At 44.7% G+C, this 22,480-nt stretch overlaps 1 protein-coding gene across 1 annotated transcript in view; it reads right to left on the bottom strand.

Annotated features, from left to right (window-relative positions):
- Nucleotides 1-3,364: 3,364 nt before the first annotated feature.
- Nucleotides 3,365-22,480, bottom strand: part of NRG2 (neuregulin 2) — a 171,777-nt gene continuing 152,661 nt past the window's right edge. The window contains exons 7-12 of the mRNA XM_067304702.1: nt 16,669-16,692; nt 11,297-11,399; nt 10,226-10,349; nt 8,581-8,708; nt 5,730-5,954; nt 3,365-4,097 (exon numbers count right to left, since the gene is read on the bottom strand). Of these exons, the coding sequence (XP_067160803.1) occupies nt 3,440-4,097; nt 5,730-5,954; nt 8,581-8,708; nt 10,226-10,349; nt 11,297-11,399; nt 16,669-16,692 (1,262 nt within the window). The 3' untranslated portion in view covers nt 3,365-3,439. The remainder of the gene's footprint in view (nt 4,098-5,729; nt 5,955-8,580; nt 8,709-10,225; nt 10,350-11,296; nt 11,400-16,668; nt 16,693-22,480) is intronic.

Raw genomic sequence — 22,480 nt, forward strand, 5'->3', positions numbered from 1 at the left:
TTTGCCCATTCCTGTCCATCTTGCCACGCTCCAAGAGCTGCTGGAGGAGGTGAGTTGGGGGACTGAGGGCAATGGGCAGCTACAGCCTGCCCCAGGAGAGGACAGAAAGGTGGAGAGCTGTGTGGCCAAGGAAAGCACCAGTCCTGTGGCACTGAAAGCAGCTCAGCACCAGACACTGCTGCTTTCACCCAGAAAGCCATGGGGCTGTGCAGACATGATGTGTCCAAAGGTTACATGGCAAAACTGCAGCTGAATCAGGACTCAACTCTACCGCTGTATCGCCCAGTCCTAGACATCTATGACCTCTTTGCGGGTTGCTGTAGGGTTGTAGGGTAGACATTGCACAGGATGCATGGGAGGAGGGCAGGATCCAGCCTTTAGCCTTTTGGGAAATCAGCACTGAGGTGAGGGGCATCCTGGGTATATCAGGGCAGGCAGCTCAGCCACCCAGCCTGGCTATCGGTATGGCCATCACCTTGCTGTGGCTCCCAGTCTCACTATGTTCCCTACATGGGCATTGTGGGATCAAGGCCAGAGGGACAAACCTCAGCTTGGGGGCACAGAGAGAAAGAGGTGTCACATAGAGCTGGCGCAGCCCTGATGAATTCCTGCTTGTGTTCTTGCTTTGGGAATGAAGGGCTCAGGGTTCAAAACCCCACCAATCCCTTCTCGGTCCCAGCTGTGAAAAGGGAAAGGTGTTAGGGACTTGCTCACTGGCTCTGTATGTTTCTGTGGGGTTGGCTTGGACAGGTCTTCACCTGCAGAAACCAATGTGTAGGAGGTCCCTCTTCCACTAGGCAAGTTCAGCTGGGACTTTTGGGCACCTGTTAATCATCAGGGGGCAATGGGGTGGGGTCAGAGCTGAACTGAGCTGTGGGACACCATGGCGTAACCTCAGAAATTGTGTTTCCTGTAATGAAGGCATGTTCTCAGTGATTCCCCTCTGTGAGAGCTGATCAGAGGCAGAGGCTTGCTGTGGAGGAGCTGAAGGCAGGGCCTGCTTTGCAGCCTGGCAAATGTTGCTTGGTGCCACAGCACATGCAGACTTGAACCCAGCATGTCTTCACTGCTGCAAACATCACTGAAATCAGTGCCAGCATGTGAAGCATGTGGCCATGTGTCTCCAGCTTTTCTGGGCATAACAGAAAGCTTCCATAAATAGGGTGAAGGAGGCTCTCCCTGTCTGCAAGTGGGGCATGAATGGCTTCCCTGTGGGAGACATGGGGTGACATCCACTCACCTCACCTCATCCACTCAGTACACCTCAACTCCCAAGCCCTGCAGTGAAGAGCAAATGTCCATGCCAAGTAAAAAAACACCCACCTCTGAGAGGTTTTCCTCTCTTCAGCAAGGTAGTAAATGCCTGTAGGACTATGTGTACAGTACATGCCACAGCTTCCCCTTTGTGCTCAACTTGCCTATGAGATTAATGCTGGCCACAGTTTGTTATTCTTATTTTATTTATAATATAAAAAATGTTCAAGTGTTAAACAGTCAAGAGTTCTGACATTCAGACAATCCAGAGCAAACTTTGACAATCATCTTATGACAAATTAGCAGAGTTTTCTATCTGACCCCATCATGGGTGAGGAATAGGGGTTTTAGTTACTTTATTGCTAAAAGTTAAATGAAATACACTGTCAATTGTTGTATTATCTTCTCAGTCACAGCTTCACCATGCATCCAATCTACAGTATCTGAAATGCAAAGGACATGCAGAAGTAAAAATATAAAAAGAAAAAAGTCAGGCTACAATGTAAACAGGTTTGCTGCAGAGAACTGAGGAGAGAGGGGATGCTTCCACAGGGGATGCTCTGCTACCTGGACACGCAGGACTGTCTGTGCCACAGACCCAATGGCTAGAGCTACTCTGAGTTCGGAACACAGCATCCATCATCGATGGAAAGTTTTTATGGGACACGGGGACATTACAATAACAACTGTCTTTACAATATACAGCACAGTGATACAGAAGAATCCTCTCACTGGGTTCCCTTGTGTAGGGCCTGCTGCCTTTCCTGGCCAATGCGGTGGCTACTAGTGGAGCCAAAAGTGCTCCGGCTCCTGCCAAATGCCAGGGGAGCACTGTTGGCAGCTGCCTCACAGCAGTGTTCAGGGGTGGCTGGGCAACTGTGCCACCAGCTGCCTCTGCACCAGAGAGCCCGCAGAGCCCACCATCCTGGTGCCCTCCCCAGGACCCTGCCTGACCCTCAGACTGGCGGCGGCACTTACAATACTGCAGCACATGTAGCGCTGCAGCCCATCTGGCACTACAGCTCATACAATACCGTGGCAGGCACCACAGCCCATAGGGCACTGCAGCACTTATGGCACCATGGCCCATATGGCACTGTGGACAATACAGCACCATGGCCCACTCAGCACCATGGCCAATAGGACACCACAGCCAGTATGGCACCATGGCCAATATGGCAATGCAGCCTATGCAGCACTGCAGCCCATATGATACCGCAACCAATCTGCCAAATTGAGAGCACCTTGTTGGGATCACTGCACAGTGCCATCTCCTCTATCAATGTTGGTGTCGATGAACTGGTTTCAACCATATGTAACCAGATATTATTTCACAACATTCATTTAAATGTTTTGTTTATTTGACTACAAACCTGTGCCAACCTGAACCAGCCTAACTTCAGATCCGGGAGTGAAATGGCCAAAGGTTGAGAGCTATATTGTAAGGGCTGCTGCTACTGTATGATTTTATTTTATTTTCCTACCTGTGTTGCAAAAGAAACAATATTTCTGCATTCCAGTATGGCGCTGTTGTGTTTCTTTTTCTCCTGATATAAGCAAATATGCAAGTATTTTACAGGGCAAGACAGATCCCCATCAGACATGGTAATGGAAACGCTCCCACTCATGTCCTCAGTGTGTGCTTAAATGATACCATAAAGAATAAGATCATTAAGAGCAAGGTATGGGGCAAAGTGGAGAGGCTGTTTTCTTTGAATGGAAAAGCGCCCCTATGACAGGTCATCTCCCCCAAAAAATCTATGATCTTAAAAATGCTACTGAAACAGAATCCTCGGCATGAATCCCAGCACTAGCATACAGCAAAAGGCACCACGATAGTTTTATTTTCTATTTTTAAGTAGTCAAAAATCGGCCCACCTTTTTTTAAATTTTATTGTTTGTTTCTGTTTCTTTGTTTTTTTTTTTGTTTTTACTTTTTTTTTCTCGGAAGCTGTAAATCAAGACATTACATATAAATAGAGATTCCCTATAAAAAAGTCTTTGCCGGTAGCTATTATAAGACAACTTTGCTAAAATGAAAATAAAACATTTTATTTGTTATATTTTTTCCTCTTTTATATAAAATAAAAATATTTATTTATTTGTTTTGTTTTGTTTTGTTTTGTCTCCCCTCTCAGCCTTTTCCATACAGGTGTGTTTGTGGGTGTGTCAGTTTGTGAGACTTCTAGAGAGGATCCGGGTCTTGTTTGGGTGTTGTGTGTGTCAAGCTGCTCTGCCCGCTTTCCCCATGAGTGCTGTGTCTGCTGTAGGAATAGTAAGTCCGGCTGTCACCTGGCCGATAGAGCGGGGGTGAATCTGTGTTCATTGCGTCATTGTTCTGAATGCTTAAGAACGGGGTGCTCTCGGCCACGAGCTCCTCATCGGACTCGCTGTAAGAGGCGCTGCTCAAGGAGAATGAGTCCCGGACCGCTCTGGCTCTGTGAGAGACATGCCCATTCAGTTTGGATTTTTTCCACCGCCTGTTGCTGCTGGCTGTTTTCTTTGGCTGCTCTAGCGCTGTGACATACTCTTGAGTTGTCTCATACTCATCATCCTCTGTGATGCGGAAGGGGCTGGAGGGCAGGCTCCCCATGCTGTCATTTAGGTAGGTCTTCCTTTGGTAATAACTGTCGTATCTCTGCATGTCCTGGAAGGGAACCTGGTACCGTCGCAGGAGGGGCTGTTGTTCCTCCACACGGAAGCTGATGGGGGCTGCCGGGGGCAGGGACACGGCATGCGCAGAGTTAGGGGAGGTGATCTCAAAAGTGGGCACTTGTGCAGCGATAGAGTACTGGAAGTCAACGGGCGAAAGACGTGCTGGGGTGGTCAAGGCCGACACGTACCTGAAAGAAGCAACACCTCCATTTGGACCCTGGACGACCAAAAAACCCTCCACCTATAGCTCCACTCTGCTGGATGTGCAGTGTTGGGGCCCACAGGGCCTCCCACACACCTTTGCTCTGGGAGCACAGCATCACCCAGGGGAACTGTGCAGAGGGACCTCTCATCTCAGTGCCCAAGGGAGCCTGAGCTGCTTGCAACAGAGGATGTTTAGGTACCTGTGCACAGTTCTCCCCAGGGCTGGCTCTCACAAGGGACCCTCTCAGGCAGTGTGCTTCCCAACTCCTTTGTGGTATAAGAGGCAGTGTGAACAGGGCTGGCAATTCTGAGCTCACTCTGGCACCCAGCACATCAGAGCTTCACAAACTGATCATCACCCACCGTTCACAGAAACCATGGTGAAGTGGTTCTCAAGGAACTTTTATGCCAGCTGAACTGAGCTGTACTTCCCTTGCTACAGGATAAGGTGCAGGGCCCAGTCCCACAGGACAATCAGACTGTTCCCTCTCATCCTTTGGGGAAAAGCACAACACTTTGCAGAATCAGACCTATATTCATGAGTGTGGGAAGATCCTTCACTTAGCCATAGCTTGATCCACCATCTCCAGTATGACTCGAAATCACCTACTTTAAGGCTGTCCTTGAAATCCATGCAGGAGTCTTAGAGATGTCCAGGGCCTTGGATTTTCCACCTTGCCTCCTAACTTTTACCTGAGCTAGGGCAATTCTCATCCTGCATCACTACAAATCCTGCAGCATCTCCCAGCTGCCCAAGTCAAGACTTTTCTGCCTTTTGTCTGCCTGCCAGCTGTTCTCTGGAAGCCCCCTAGAGCTTCCAGGTTTTATCTGTGAAGAAGAGCCCCCAAATGCCCCCTCCATGCTCAGGCCACAGCTGGGTATTGCTTCCTCCGACTTAGCAAAAACCTTCTGTCTAAAAAGGCATCTACCAGCTTTCTTTTACTTCAGCAACAACACCAGTGTGGCATCTCAGATCTGGTGTAGCCCCTCTCCAAACAGCCTTTCGTTTGGTGTCATCTCTTTCTAAGGAACAGCTTTCATTTCTACTCAATACTGCCAATTTGCCTTTTGCCTGCTCATTTCAGGCTGCCCAGGTTCCCTGGCTAGTCAGATGTCCCCGTCTTCCTGTCCTCATTCAGTATCTCAAGAAGTATGAAATGTCTGTGTGAGCAGGGCCAGCCTGTCTGAATGGACTGGAACAGGAACAAGAAGGAGCAGGAGATGTCGTCCTTCCCCTCTGCCCCAGGAACAAGCCATACTGCCCTGAGGGGTATACATCTGAAAGTTGCCACCCATAGCTCACAAAAGGCTGCAGCAAGGGCAGAGACGTGGTTCTGCACCATTGCAAACCAGACTTGAAGAAGAGGCTGCCTGTCGCTCTCGCTCACTAGCTAATGGAGTCACATCTCTGCAGTTGTGTTCTCCGGAGAGCTCAGTCATGCCAGACTGTGCTCTTGGGGCAGTGGTCAGTACCAAAGCTGGAGTTCTGCCTGGGCTATCATGGGACTGCTGCTCTAGTGCCTGGCCTTCCTGAAGGTAAAAACTTTTGTGTCCAGCATAAACAGGCATTGTGCAAATCTGCTGCACCTGGGCAGCATGAAGCAGTTGAACCTGACCTCTCGCTGTGTGGTGAGTCCCGCAGAGAATCCACAGAATCCCGATACTGCATCATGGGCCTTCTCGAGTCCTCTATGCAGTACGCGGCCCCACGGCGGGCCCGAGCTTCCACACATGCAGGGCTGTTGCATTTACTGGTTCCCACTGAGGACAGCATTATCCCCGACTGGGAATCTGAAGTCAGGCTCTCTGTCCGCTCCAAGCTCCACGTGTGGCTTTCATGTCTGTGGATCAAACCATACATGGACAAACAATGAGTAAGGAATTCCCACCAAAGACTGCTACAAAAAGCCATATGTAGGCACAGATCATACTCTCTGCTCTGCTTTCATCTTCCTTTTCTCTGTCTCACTGGAATATATCTGGCTAGGGAAGCCTGATTTACCAAACCAAGCTTTTATTATCTTTCTTTGCTGCTTCTTGGAGGTATGATTAGAGAGTACAGAAAAGCAAACCAGTGCAGACCAGGTATTTAACACCACCATCTTCTGACAGCCAGGGACAGAACGGACAGAGTCTGAAGGGAGGCCTGAGGAATTCTGCTTTGTGCTTGCAAAGCACTTTGCTTGTGCAGCCATGCACTGGCAATGCCAAGGTGAGTCTGCAAAGGATTTCAAATGTGCCACCTGCATGCACTGCCAAGAGACAGCTCCTTCAGAAATGTTAATGGAAAGGAGACAGATAGAAGGACTCGTAACTACTGCCTAATCAATTAAAAAAAGGCATATCAAAGATAGACCTAGATGCCTGATTTCCACTGGTTTCTGAAAGATTTTTAGGAGGAAAACACTTTCAAAGAATTAGGCAAAGACCACAATATGTTGGGTAGTCTTTGCTCAGCCCTTGGAAATGCCCCTGTCCCAGGCTTGGTGTGAAGAAAATATGTTACAAGCACACAACAGGGAAGCATGGGCCCCATGCACACAACACCAGCAGTTCACACACCACGGCCACCAAGCTGACTACTCTTCACAGCGCAAATACATGATCCTTGAAAGCAACAGTTCTGTACTCTCAGATTGCACTAAATGCGGTTGTGCCAGCGGAGGATTTGGGTGGGGGCTTGCAGGCCTCATTAAGGCTTCCTAAGAACTTGTTAATTATTGATGGCTCCAGGCACATGCTCTGCTGCAACCACCACCTTCATTTATAACTTCAAACAGCATCCTCATTAGAAATGCTGATCAAGTAAAATGGAACCTGATTATGCCAGTAGTTTGCCTCTGGCATGACTTCAAGAAACACCTGCTCACTGCACTTGACTCAGGAAAATTAGGTGGCAGGTAGCCAGGACCAGAGGCTGTGCAAGGTAGGTGCCTTGTCACAGCTGCTATGTGCTAATGCTGCCCTCCAGACAGACCTTTGCATCTTTAGGAGGTGCCCAAAGATGGCCCTGGGGACCCAGGACTTTGAAGTGAGTATGGAAGGCCCATGAGGTACAACCCTGCAGGCATGGGAGCCTCTGTGCCCCTGGCTTAAGCTTGTACATGCCTAGCCAGGGTTGGGCTGCAACACACAAATTCAAAAAAAAAACCCTGAAAAACTTGCTGTCTAACTCCTAGGGGAGGAATTTGCCTGAAAACCTAAGTTTGATATCTGAAATTGGTCAAATTCATTGTACCCTGACAGTACTTGCTCCTCCCCATGCAACCTTGGGGCACTAGCTCCATGCCACTGTCCTACACTGATTTGGAAGCCTGACAGAATGCTTCAACACTGAAGAAACCCGCCAGGAGGCATCTTTGAGCTTCACCTGGAAGGATTCGTTGCTTCTTGGATGAAAGCAGACAAACCCATCACGCTGATGAGTTAAATGAGCCAGGACATCTTTTGATTTATAAAGTTAAAGCACGTGATCTGTACTTCATTAGCAGGACGTAAATATGGCTCATCTGTACCTCACAGTTAGATTTCAAAGGCAAGTGTTCTCCTAGGGAATTATCTTCACTTACTGGAAGAAGCATGATAGTCACTAGAGGCCCATAAGAGGAAGAATCAGAACATCCAAACTCAAAACAGTGCAGGACTTACTCTAGAGCATTTAAAGGACTTTTCTGGACACTGTAAAAATGGCGGAACTCCGTGAGCAATTTAAATGCTCTCAGAAACAGTCAAAACTTCAGCCCCTAAGCCATGACGCTCCTTCCCCCTCGATGGCTATTCTGAAATGTGAAAATATTATGCCTCATCCTGTGTAGCAAGAATTACTGATACTCTTCTGATGGTCCAGGTTTTCCTGAGAGCTTCAGAAAGACTTCCAGTGAAGGAGGTGATGAAATCTTAGACACTGAGATTCTCAAGTAACTCTTTTTGGACTGTGATAAATAGCACATTTTTTTAATTCTCATGAATAACTGTGACTGCCAAGTCAGACCCTAACTCTGAGGAATTGGCCAAAACATTTTATGCTATTCATAGCACTTTTCCAGGCAAATATACCCCGAATATATCAAGTATGCAACCAATAACATATATGTGCTTAATGAATTATTGCAGGTGACCAGCCTGATTGCCAATACAAATTGTAAAATCTGTATTGGATACATCTTCCTGTTTCTGTCTGTTCAAGGTTTGAAAGTACAACTTCATCTCCTCCTAGTGTGCAGCTACGTTGGTGTTGCAGGTTCCTGCTGGCACCTTGCTGCAGGTCAAGGATCACACCTTTCCACACCTCTCACTAACATTTGCTGTGCGAGCAAACATCTGCACCATAGACAGGGCCTGTATGACAGTGTACTGCCAAACATTAAGCAAAAACAGGGGTATGAAAGGACAACTTTTTACTGGCTTCGAGTCTTCTAATATCCTAAGGCAGACAGCAAGAGGTGAGGGGAAAATGGTATACATCACCTCTGGCTGGAAGTTGGAGTGGCTGTGGAGCAGTGATGAGATGGGGAGCAGGAATGACTTCCCGAAAAGGTTGTCTCTGTTTCCCTTCGGATCACATGTTCAGTGGCAGGAACGTTCTTAGAAATGTACTGTAAAATACAGAGAATTGCAGAGGTCAGCCAGTAGCTTGCCGACATTACCACAGCCAAATTCTGCTGCCTAGATTATTTCTGGTCAAATCATGTGAGAACTGAGTGAACCCTGCAGCTCCGCACCCTGAGAGAAGAGGCAAGAGGGTTAGAAAACACAGAGCGGTGGCCCTGCTCTTCCTCTGTGCTTTGAACCCTGGGAAGGGGTTATGGCATGAAGACTGTGGAAGGGAATGAAGAGCCCAAGGAACTGCCAAGAAAGCTAGTGGTACCACGCTATCACATGTATCTGATGCTACTGAGCAGAAATTCACCTCTACTTGCAGGAGGTTAACACCCTCCAGAGTACCAGAAAAAAAGAGAGCCACACGAGCTTTGTCAGGGACAGAAGGATTACAGAACCATTAGGTGTAATTGAAAAATTTATACTGAGTTTCTCCTTCATCTAGAAATGAGCAACCACATCTCTTTTCAGGGTCAGGCCTGCATTTTAAAGACAGACTAGGCTTTGTGGAGGAGTTAGTTTTTCAGGGTTTTGGGCTGTAATTCTTATAAATTCCTTTTCCCTCTGCCTTTGTGGCTGGCTCTCCACCTAGCTAGGTTTAATTCAAAGGGTGACCCGTCAGAGCTTGTAACTGATTCATTGTACTCATTTCCATCAGGAATTGGCATACCTGTGCACAGCACACAAACTATTGCAGACAGAAAATGCTAAGAAAAGGCAAAAAGAAATTTCCAAGGCAAATGTTCAGTAGTTGGGAATTGCCAACCTTCTGGGCCGGGGGGGCGGGAGGGGAAGGAGAGGTGTGTGTTCATTTTGGTTTGAGTCTGGCTCTCACCCCTCCCTTTTTCTGATTCCTTTTAACGGCTTGGTCCAGCAAGGCACTTAAGTATGTTGACAGTCCTATTGAGTTCACAGAGTTCAATGGGATTCTCACATGATTGAAGTTGAGTAACTGAGCTGCTTTTCTGAATCTGGTGCTAAATTATTAGATGGTTCCTGTTGGTGTGACACTGGCACCCCATGGGGATATCCCAGCTTGCACAAGAAGCTGCTGTTGGTAAGGCAGGTGGGTGAATGCAGTGTTGACCAGATCACCATGATATGCTTCAGCACTTCATAGTCACCGCAGCATCTCCAGCCCCCTAATGTTTCTGATCATATTTGTCATACTGCAAAGTAAGGCTTTATGGGTTAGCTTAATAAACAGGAAACATCAGGAACTTCTCACAGGGAGGAAAACAGAATCACACTTGATTCATCAAAACAAGTCTGTCCTGAATGCCTTAATCTCATCCTCAGTGCTTCAAACTAAAATCACATTTCCCTTCATATTTTGTTTTTGAAAATGTATCTATGCAGAATGTCATCTTTTCATTCAAGTTTCTTAGTGTTTTGTTTCTCTAGCAAAGCATGTGCATATGCATATAGGGGTGTACACATACACATCCACCTCATCCTGGTGGAAAAATGAGTACTCAGTAAACTTCAGGGAGATTGAAATAAAAAGTCTTACATCAGCCATTTGGATTTCCTCAGGATCCAAACGTGGATGGCTTGGCCCATTCGCAAGACTTCGGTTCTGATGGGCAGGGCACATGTTCTGTCGTAAATGATTATGCATTTGTTTTCGTTGTTTCCTTTAAAAAAGAGAGAAGAAAATATCTATTGAGAGACTTTATTTCATGCAGCTCTCTCCACCCAGAGACATCTGAGGGAGGCTGACAGTAAAGGAGGCAACAACCATGTTTTCATTCTCGTCTGGAACCCACTAGATGTTTTGACTGTGTTTGTTGAAAGCTTCACACAAAAATAAACAGGCCATTCAACATTAGTTGCCTTGTGCTGCTTTTCCAAAAAAATGTGAGTGTTTGTCATCACAGGCAACTTGGGAAGCTGAGTCCAGGGTCCCCTTTTGCAAGACAAGGCCCATCACACTGTAATGGAGCTGGTGGCACCTGGGAGCTGGGATGTGAGGAGAAGAGTGGAAAGGAAGGGGAAGCAGGCCATGGCTTTGCCATGGCAGCAAGGCACTATCCTTGAATTGCATTAAGGATAAAACAAAAAAGCCTCCCCATGCTCCTAGCAGGGCATGCACTCCACAAGGCTCCCTGTGCCCCAAGGAGGTGGAAGGGCACCCGGAACCCGGGCAAGGCACAGGCTAAGTGGGGAAAAGGTACTTGTCAGGCAGGGAACGCTGGCCATAAGAGGTTCCTGAGCCTCTTGCTCAATTGTAATTGCTCTGAAAGCTGAGCCCAAAGCTCCTGGGTCACAGCCCAGTGTGCTTCTGCTGTCAGGAGACAGGCTGTTGGCTTATAAGCTGGCTATTCCCAATCATATGACATAGCCTGGCTTGGAGAAGAAATGCTGATTCAGGGTATAGGCAAATGGTCCCAAGAAAATGTTCTACTCAGGTTCAGCTGGGAGGTAGCTTCAATGCCCTCTTTCATGAGACCTGGCTGGGAATAACATAGCACAGCATCTCCTTGAAATATCATCTTGGGTGAACAGTGTGAAAGTGTGCAGCCTGAACACTACCACACAATAACCTCTAACTTGTTATAGTCTGTTAACCACCCATACTCACTTGGTTTTACAGTAAGCTACCACACAGACGATGCCCACAACAAGCAAGGCAACACAGATTCCAGTGATGGTTAAAACTCTCTTCTGGTAAAGCTCTTCAGCTTCTGTAAATGGAGAGAGAGAAACCAGTTATAAATGGGCTCCAGTGCCATGGATGCATCTGGTTCCGCAGGAACCAGCACCATGTGAGGGTCAGACACAAAACAGGACACTATCCAATCTCTAACAAATCCACTGACCATGTCTAATAGCTGCCCCAAACCTGAGATCAGCTGGCCTAACTTTACTCACTCCTCAAGAGATCTTTGCTCCTTTTCTTTCTGTACCTTCTTCCTCTCTCATTCAGTAGCTCTTCCCTTCTGAGCTCAAACATACCTTTTTCCTTCCTTTCTTTTCCCCTAGAAAAATTCTGTGACTAATCTCAAAAAGCCCCACAACTCTTCTTTCCCTTCCAGCAGATCCCCCTTCTCAGCAATTTAGTAATCTAAAAAGGGAGTACCTGTGCACTCCCACACTCACCAAATACATGCACTGCACTGTGATGTTCTCATCACAGGCTCCAGTCTGTCATTGTGTGCTCTGACAGAGCCAGAATACCTTTTTGTTTGCAGCAGCTGCATGCTCTGGAGCTTACAGGTGTTCTAGCAACTGCCAAACAACTGGCCCCAAAACATGTAGGTGCTGAAAGGGACATCCTAAAACAGTCAAAAGCAGAATGAGGATGGAAAAGTGATAGGATATTAACAAAGAAAAGGGAGTGAAGTAATTAAAATACAGTAACAAATTACAGTTATGGATTTTCAACAAAACCCTAGGAAACAATTAATTCTTTGCCAAGTCAAACATTCACTATAGTTACTCTTCTGACAACTGCATCCTAAACACTTGTTCTATCTGAGAGACAGGAACATCCCAATTGCACCAGGTAACTCAGATGCACAGCTGGAATTCAAGCAGCATGCTACTGCTTCTGTCAAATATCACCATTTGTCATGGACTACCTTTCCAGAACCAGAAAAATCAGTAAGTTGCATCAAAATCCAGACCATGCTGGAAGTAAAGTAATTCATCCAAATTAATTAAAACTCCAAAGAAATGCTAGGATGTCACCTGCATCAAACCTGCGTAACTAAACACCTTAGCATGGCAAGGGCACCTCTTCTACTGTGCAAAGGCACTTTGGTCCTCCAACTGGGTGACTGAGAGAGGAGTTCAGTCCATAGCTGCCATGAGCATTGAGTTCGGTGGCTATGACCAATGCCCTTGTGCCCCCATACTATGTGTTAATCATAAAGTCATTGGAGTTTGTGCCTTCTTTAGCATTCACTGAAATGTTTTTTCATGCAGATTAGGCAATAAACTTCATGCCATGGTTGCTGTGCTGGGTATGTTTCACCAGGCTACCCTAAATACTTCCAATGGACTATCTGATATTCCCTAGTGCTACCAAACAATGGCAGACAAAAACAGAAGAGAAATAGATCTGTCTTTAGGTACTGGCATCACACCCAAGGTCTAGACTTAGGCAAAAAAACCAAGGGGGACATAATAAAACATTCCAGATAACTGACTGCTTGGGCCAATCTCAGCGTGCCATTTCAGGAAGGTAAATGAATTTCTAGAAGAAATAAAGTGCTAGGAAAAAGGTGTATCTCTTTCTGAGTTCTCAAAAAGAGTGTGAAGAAAGGTATGAGACAGCCCTGACGTGAAGATATAAAACACAGTCCCTGGTGCTTGCTTTGCACTGTGTCTCAAAGCTATAGTGTAAATAGAGAAACAAATTTCCACCCATTTTGTTTGCACACTGGCCCTTAGCTTCATGGGGCTCTTAAAGTGCTGGAGAAGTTGCCTGGAAGGCAATGTCCACAGTGTTCCACTCCACTGATCTAAAGGGAGCATTTGGCCCAAAGACATTGATTAGAGCACCTCAAAGAGAGCCCAACTCATCTTACCTATTCTGTCCTTTCTGTATCTCACTTACACCAATAGGAGAAAAGGTACCTCTTCCATCACCATTCTCTAGAGAGGTGGACAACTGATAATCTTCCAAGCTCCAGCTTCCATGACCAGTGTGGGCCAGTTCTCCAAGACAGGTCACACTTCTTGCTTTGGCTGAAAGTTATTGCACTGCAGCAGTTTTACCATTAGGCTGCATCTCCTCAGTGCCAGAGCCAGCCATAGCACAGAGATCTGTGTCTGGGACATGGTCATACAGGGGAACTTGGGTGCTGGTTGACCTACTTTTTGGCTTTTACTACAAGGAACCAGATGGGGCTGCTTTGTGGAAAGAATTCACCCTGAGGTGTGAATACCTGCTTCAGCTATTTGTTTCCCTTGCATGGATGCCCTATTCCAGGCATCAGCAACCATGACAGAGAAGTGTGCTTGCTCTTGCACGCCTTTGGGATCTGGGTTTCAGCTGTGCAGCCCTTTCCTTCAGACAGATGTCCCAAGTCTTCTAGTTTGTCAGTGTTCCCACTGCTATCTCTACAGCAACTGCCCAGCCCAGCTTGGGAAGCCATCAAACTGGAGAAATGAGAGAGGAGACATGGGCCTGAGGCCCCCCAAAGTTAGGAAGGTTTCATTGACCACCAATGCCTGGGGTGAAGAAAGAGCTGGTGTACCCCTGGCTACCAGGCACATGCAGCAGCAGGCAAGTGGGGCTACTTTTGGCTGATGTGAGCAGCACTCTTCAGGGATTCAGACTCCCCTCTTGGTATTGCCAAGGAACTCCTCTTTCTTGAGCTGCTGGGATTAGCTGCTCCAGTACTGCCAGCTCAAAATGCACATGCATTCGGTGGATTTTTCCACAAGCTGGTGCTAATCAGTATGAACACATTTCTAAAGGAGCATAACGTACTTCTGAGGAAAGAAAGGCCTTTCTCCTGCAGTATGTGCTATACGTTAATCTGGGTTTTAAAGGGAGGGAAAATTTAAGCAGATGGCTTTTCAGACCTCAGTCTGAAGCTAACCATAATCTGCAGAGTTTTGAAGAGTTCTGACAGTCTCTTTTGCACAACAATTTTTAATAAAGCTACATAGGAAGCCAGAAATCTGCTTCCCATGTGATCACCAGCATGTGTTGCTGTATGTGCAGAGCAGAATGGTGGGGAAGATTATGCATCCTCATGAAGCCCCTTCTGAATCTGTAGACTGAGGATTTTAAAACATTTTATCAGAATTGGGAAAATCAGGTAGGATAACGTCCTTGTTATGGATGTCACTGGGCAGAATTTAGCTGCTATCCAGCTATACTTCTTCACGGTTTATCAAAAAAGGGGGTAGGAGATCAATTTTCACCATGGACCCAACCATGAAGCCAATTTTTTTCAAAGATTTTTTCAACAGTTGCATTTTTTTTTTTTGCTACAAAACCTTTTTTTCCAAGTATAAATTCCCTTCCCTTTGAATCATACTGGAGGAGGTGGGGGAAAGGGAGGAAGGAGGAAGAAAACAAAGCCATCAAAACCATGACTTTTTTTTTTAACCATTACCTACATGGTAAAATTTTTCACGCAAGGCTCAAATCCCAGCCTCAGTTCTGGTGAACATGTCAGAATGGGACCCTGATTCTGGCATATCTGGCTATCCTGGACCTCCTACCTGAATTGTATGGGGGATGTTTGGGTGCATCAAAAATGCAGAATCAGATTCTCTGAACTGACAGCTCTGCTATGTGAAGTAATAAAATCTGAGGCTGTGCACCAGTGCTGCAAAACTAAAAATTACATGACCTGATGGAAATAATTTAGCTTGGCTCCTAACATCTCATTAAAGTTGATGCTTGATAACACAGTTGCACAAAAACATCTGGACAATGACAAAAAGAAAATAAGAGAATGCACACTGCAGTTCTGTGTTTGAGAAGGTAAGATTCTGGAGCAGGACTTGTCCATTTGTGTCTGTATGCTCTACAAACACCACATCTTCATCAGCAGCATTGTCATTCTACAGCAACAAATACTATGAACAAACTATGTTGTGCCACATAATGTAGACAGAATCACAGTCCAGCCATGGGTGTCACAGCAACACATGAAAGTGAAAGACAGATGGCAGAGAAGAGACGACTGCAGACTGGGAACAGGATGTGTAAAGGTCTGTGATGACATTGAGAATGGATGAGGAAGAGGACAAAAGTCAACCAAAAAGGGATGTCAAAAATCCTCAATTTTAAAAGTTATTTAAGTGTATTAGTATTAGCAGCACCACTTTCTCTGATACTCCTGGCCACAGAATTCACACACTTTCTGCAGCAGGGAACAAGCTGCTGGGAGGATACATACCAGTCCCAGAGGGTCAGGCATGCAAAAACTGGCTGGGACAAATTTCTCCAGATTCAGCTATTGTATGTCCCTCCACCTCAGGGACCCAGGAAGAGAATTTAGCCTACAGAAATGAAAGATTTGTGTTCCCATACATCTAGCAATGAAGGCATCTTCATGTGAAGGTCTGCTCTGTCTGACATTGTCGGACTAATATTTTTAATTTAAATGATAAAGAAATTTCTCTGTTCTCATCTGACCAACCCCTCCCTTTTGCACTTAGTGTGCTCTCAGGAGAAAGCTGGACTCAAGAATTTGATTTTTCAAGTGCTTACTCAACAGACACTTTCCAAAAACTGACTGAGGAGAAGGAGAGATGAGAAACTTTACAGGAAAGGTAATTGCCCAAAGAGGACACTTTTAAAAGCATGCTGCAGCGCATCTCCAAACTTCAGCCTGCCACCATGAAGCTCACCGTTATACCCTCCACACTCAGTGGGGAGACTGCTGACTTCTCCAGGTTCACTATTTTCTAGACTAACTTGGCTCATTTCACTCTCCTTCAAGTAATTTCTGTCTAGTCAAGAACTAGAAGAGGTGGTTAGCTTTGGGAACGAGGAACAGCAAAAAGCCTCCTGAATTTTCCTAGGATCCAGTGGAAGTTTGTGCATCCAGAATGGCAATGTTATAAAAGCCCTGATCTGCTTCCTAAAACTTGCCTTTCCCATTCCTGGAACATCTGCTCATTCCCATGTTGTGCCTGCTGGCAACCTTTCAGATTGACACCAACTCCTGCTTTTCAATTAAATACACAAAAACATGTTGAATAAGGAAACGTATGGCAGTTGGATCATCCCAGTCACGCCACAGACACCAGGCTGCTGCTTGAAACAAAGAAAAAAGTGCTGCTAAAAATACACGTGCATTTTTATAGGTTTACATTTAGATTTTGTGTTTTGCTTTGTTTGTTTTTTTAATCCAAACATCTATCTTGGTGCCAGCAAAAGGAGCAGAACAGCTGATTTTTTAATCATCCCATTAAAGCCATAAATATAATGTGGGCAGCTCTTAATGGCTTCTGATTAACAGATGAATGGTTGTTCCATACCCTTTAATTCAAATCCAAGATGCTCTGCCAATGCAGAAAGAAGACAAGGAAGAGAAAGAGAAAAAGAAAAACAGGTCTGTCAGCGATCTCTAATATACAAACACATACACTGTGCAGTTAAAGCAGTTTAGCTTTTCTGTAGGCTCAGCAGCAGTAACACAGAACACAGTGTATGCTTCAGAGCACGTCAAATTACCACCAGAGGTTATCTTATACATAGAGAAAGATCCAAACAAATTTCAGGGGAAGTTAATTATGAATTCTTGTAGTTAATTATGAATTCTTTTGAGATGAGCCATGTTTGTTAGTACCTGATATGGAATTCAGAGTTTAGGCAGGAAAAAAAAAAAAAGAACACTTGTTCTGGAACAACTCCTGACTCCAGACAGGCCAAAACACAGTGTCTGCATGAACCTTGTAAAACCATTCACTCACTTTCTACAGGCAGAATATGCCCTACATGGTTTCACATGCCCCTCTGCCTGTGGTTCTGTGCACCAAAGAAGAATATTTGGCAAACAAATGCACTTTTCTTTGTGCAAATACTTGCATGAGGCTCTTAGGATTACAAGCTCAATTCTTCTGCCCATGATCTCAAGTCTGGTCTCAGATGCACGTCATCTGGCAGCATGGCCTGTAAATCACCTGATAGCATGTAAACTGTGTGAGTACTCTTCTTAACAGGTCTGCAGTTTTACCATTGATATTGCAAGTAATTAGTTGCCTGGGCAAGGCAATGAATCCCTTGCAGATCTAAGAGTACAAATTGCTTTGAAAGTTTCCCTCATCTGTCATCTTCCAAACTTCACTTCTGCTGCGGTTCTGCTTTCTTTAGAAAGAAAAAGCATGCTGAAAAAAGCACAGATTGGAGCATCTATATTCAGATTCCAATTCATTAAAAATAAGATTGCAATTCATCTCGCAGAGATAGTGCTAAGCAAAGTGCAGTTTACCTAATGAATCAATAATGCAGGTAACACTGTTGAAAAGGTCATTTTCACTCCTGAATTTCAGTAATTTTCCAGGTACAGGTCTCAGCTAAAAAAGTTTTTCCCACATAAACATTCAAGCTTTCCACAGTTATCATTGTACACAACAGTGAGCTCTACTCTTACAAATCACCATACCGAAAAGATTTATTTGTAACCTGGAGATGGCCAGATTTATTTGCTACATTTTACATCGGAACTGCTTTTGCTGCACAGAAATACTGGCTTTCCCTTGCAATGCTGTTCAAAATCTGGGGAGTGGACATTACCACTAATCTTTATGGAACATGTACAAACATTTCAGCTAAAGCAGGTTCTTCTCTTCAAATCCATGTGTTTTGGGGGGAGGGGTTTCTTTTTTTCTTTTTCTTTTTTTAAAAATTTTTTATCATTTAAAGACCACAAAGCCTAGCTGATCTCTACTACACATCTCACATCTGTGCAAAAGGAATTGCAAACCCTACCATGCATTTCACAGTATTTTTGTGCAAGTAGCAGTGATGTGGACATATTGTGGTGGGCAGCAGAGAACTGGACAGAATACATTCTTCCTGAACCTTCTGGTTGTCACATCTAGCCTTGCCTTCTTCCTAAGAAAGGCCTGCTCCATTGTACAAGCTGTTTCACATGATGCTGTGACAAATATGTGTAGAGGTACATTAAATCTTGTACATAGGTCTATTCTATAGATCGATTTGATGGCTGCATATTGCCTATACTGGCACATTTGCTTCCTGTTCTATGATTTACTTAACATCTGGACAGCTACAAATGGATGCAATTTAAAACATTTTCTCAGTTTTTGCAAACTCAAAAATGTCTATGCAAACAGACATGATGGGCAGGACCTGAGGAGCTTTAGCCTTCCTGTTGCCCCACTCACATCAATCCTACAATTTCTTTTTGGCTCCTCAACCCCACAGAGCAGATATAGCCAGCTGGCTCACTGGATCTTAGCTATGGGCTCCAGCAGCAGGAGAAAAACCATGCAACTGTCCAGCAGCTAAGATGCATGTGCCTTTCTCTGCCTGCAAACACACCTGTGGCTTTGCAGATACAGGGAGACCTACTCCAGCCTATACTCCTGCATCTCACATCCACGGTTGTTCACTCCCACCCAACAATTCTTTATCATCATTTCAGGCTTTCTCAAACTCCTAATTCTTTTCCCCTCATTGTCAGCTTTGATGTCTCATTTGAGGCACACAGTGGGATTTTAAAAAATCAATCTCTCTTTTGATTTGTAAATTGACAAGCTGTACTTCAATGTTTCTGGCAGAAAATTCCCCCAGATGACAAGTCTGTTTGCTTCAAAAAGCAAAGGAATTACTGGAGCCACACTGGAAACTACTGGAATTTCCATCATACCCTTTCCTTCTAAGTTGCTCTTCTATTACCATTAATGACCATAATAGCAAAACAATTATTTGATGGTATACAGAAAATTATTCCAGCACAATAAGCCTTTGAAAACAAGCTTATAGTGTCATCCAGTCACAGCTATAGGTCTTGCTTTTATAATCACCCATAAATGAATGCACCCCCTGGGAACAACTATCTCCTTCCTCTGCTCAGGAATTCCTCCCAACCTGGGCATCAGGCAGGTATTGGCTTCCATACTGGGAGAGTAAAGGAGGAACATTCCAAGTGCAGGCTGGGATTTCAAGGTTTTGTCTTTTCTGTAAAGAGACTGTTCAAAATTATTCAAAGTGTTACAATCTAGCTCTGCAGGAGGGCTTAACGGACAGAGCCTAACCAAGATGACCCCAGCTCTCGGATAAGCATTGCTCCAAAATGTAATCATGATTCTGCCATTCAACAGAGCGGTATCATCTTCACAGATGTGGCTTACCCACATCAAGCATGCCGATTTTATGTCAACAATATATCACTTGGTAACAAACATGGAAGTTCTGGAGACAGAACTCCGATTGGGACAAGTTCCATTGGAATCAATATATCCAGAGGTTAGCATGCATATCAATTACAGTGAGACAGCACTGAGATGGCATCTTTAGGCTGAAGAAATGGGCATATTATTGTTTTTACAGTATCAACCTTTTGTCTCAATTACACACACACACTCTCTGGCCATGATGAGGAGCTGGGGCTGAGCACCCTCAGCTGCAGTCAGATTTCCAAAACTATTCAAACCCTGCACCTCCCACAGAGCCAGCTCTGTCTGGATATAATGAGGAATGTTTTTTTGAAAATTTGGTTGCAGGTGTGCCTGCTGAAAATGTTGGACTTAAAGTAGAACCCATTCTTCTTAATGCAGGGGTCAGTGCTAAGGAAACAGTTTCTACTGGCCTCTTAAATACATAGCTCTGTAGTATTTATGTTATTCTTTGTACGTAAAAGCTAGTCTAGGCTCCGTTCTGTGCTGATTCAAAAGAGGACTGGACCAGCAGTTTGGAAATGTTCAAGCACTCAACTACCATACATATGAGAGAAGGCTATCCAACAGGTGGTGAGCATGGGAGAGTTGAGGAAGGGAAAATGGGAAAATATATGAAAGATGACAAAAAATTTTTATCTTCATATTCTCAGCTGCAGCACATCTGCATGGGATTCACGTTGAATTCCATGCCACATTACCCAGATTAGCACCACTCAGCTGTTCAAAGCAGGGCTTGAGGAAGAGCCAAGTAATACATGGAACTTGCACTGGATCCCTCCAAGGAACGACCTTCCGCTGAACTGGACCAAAAGCAAAAATTCGTTTAGGTTTGAGTGTTACCAATAGGGCTAGCACTTTATGCACCTGTTGTCCATTGCTAAGTCACAAACTTTGGGGTAGATTTTTTTCATGATTGGAGAGGCTATGGAAGAGGAAGACCTGCGGTTATTTAACCCATAGTGACTTCATGGCTGTTTTGCTCTATAATGTGTTTCACCAGTTTTAGAATATGAACAGATGAAAACACGTTTCTTCTAAAACACCCTTACAGGAATAACAATTCAAGATAGGATGGCTGTCACTGACTTGTAGATTTATAGGATGATTTAGAAGGATAAGAAGCCTTAATAAATGGCTGTGAAAACCGGGTTTGTGCTCATGTGGCCTTCAGGTTGCCTAAGAACCTGGTTAAGATATTCAGCTATCCTATAAATTATTCTCCTCAAAACTGCTTGGGTCACCCACATGGCTAAATGAGTCACACAACGTGCTCCAAGGCAAAAAAAAAAATGAAGATAGAAACATCTGAGGACCAGCAAAACAAATTTGGTTCAGGCTTCCCCCAGAGAGCATGGACAGCAACCCAAGATAATCCCATGATGTCTGGGGACAAAGGACACTGTGCGGCAAGTTAAGGGCTGGGCACTACATGGACTGTCTGAGTACATAAACTCTCTGAACTTTTCATAAACTGGACAAGCATTTAGCTTGTCCAGTACTGTATCGATAAAAACAACTGAGCAGGCCTCAGGGATCCAGATATATGACAATAGAGTACTAGCAAGCTCCTGTAGATTAGCACGTAATTAACTTTAGTAGATCCCAATGTAACCTCTACTGCAGTTCAGGAGACAGGAACCCTGTTATGAGAAACCACAAACCCTTTGTAATTATCCAGCCCAACATGGCATAGTCATTACCCTGTAATTAAGTGGTCAGCAGTCATCATGTCATCAAAAGGAAGCTGCAGAATGTTTGTGGAATGTAAAGTGCTACTAAATATTGTTTTAGAGTTCAGATGAGTAAGAGAGTGAGGAAGAACCAGAAAGGTAATTGAAAAAGAGAGAAGTAAATGTTCTTCTGTTTATCATTTTCATGGTGTCCCAATCAACAGGTAAAAAATTATTGCTGAATAAATGAAGTGAACAGAGAAGCTGTGATTTGGATCTAGACCTTCCTTTAGTCCCAGCAAAGCTTAAAGTAGTGCATCTATCTGCTCAAGGGGACATATCACCTCAGCAGGAGAAGGTAACATGAGGACCAAGCATCCAAAGCACATCTGTCAAAAGGCTTACACTTATATGTCTGGGTGAGCACCAGCATCCCTCTGGTTACAGCCTGGTGACTTCAAAGTGAATTGGACCATCCCTAAGAAAAATAAGAAGCATCTCACCTGATGAACCTCCACTGCTCTACTTCCCCACGTAGTTAGCTGAAAGTTTTGGAGCAAATTTGTGTGCTACCATGGGAACACGTGATTCTGTTTCCATTCCAGTCTTGGTAGCCTATGCTTCAGGGTAACTGCCCAAAGCTGAGAAATGTATAAAATGGAAGATGTGGATGAAAGAGTCCAAGACAGACACTGCAAGCAAAAATAGTTTCTGGTTTTCTGGTTGGAAGGGCTCTATGAAAGCAACTTCCTTAAAAAAGAATGACTGTTGGGAAAACCAAGATGCCTGATCTACAAGAAATCTTATAATGGTGCAGGAGTTTTACTGCTGAGATCATTATACAAATCAGTCCTAGTGACAGCATGGTGGAAGATCAAGAAGAGATGTTGGTTCTCATCTCGGAAATATCCATTCCTGTCCTCTACTGTTGGAAAGAATCTATAATGCCTACAAAAGGGAAATGACCTGCTCACACAGCACATTGCTCAGAAGCCAGACCCATCACACTAAAATTTTGATGGCTAAAGTTAGGAACCCTGGGAGACACATAAAGCTAGGAACTCAGGATGTATTTTCAAATAAGGGGCCCCTGCAGGCAGAACTGACAAGATAGTGTGCGACTCCAAGACATTGATTTCTCGGATCAAGCTATTCCCTTCCGTATTTCCAGATGACTACACTGAGTACCATACAATAAGCATAGCTGTCTCTCTCTACTTAAGAAAAGTGTTTCATTTCCTGAATAATGGATT

Source organism: Apteryx mantelli, chromosome 14 (assembly GCF_036417845.1).
Source record: "Apteryx mantelli isolate bAptMan1 chromosome 14, bAptMan1.hap1, whole genome shotgun sequence".
Taxonomy (NCBI): Eukaryota; Metazoa; Chordata; class Aves; order Apterygiformes; family Apterygidae; genus Apteryx; species Apteryx mantelli.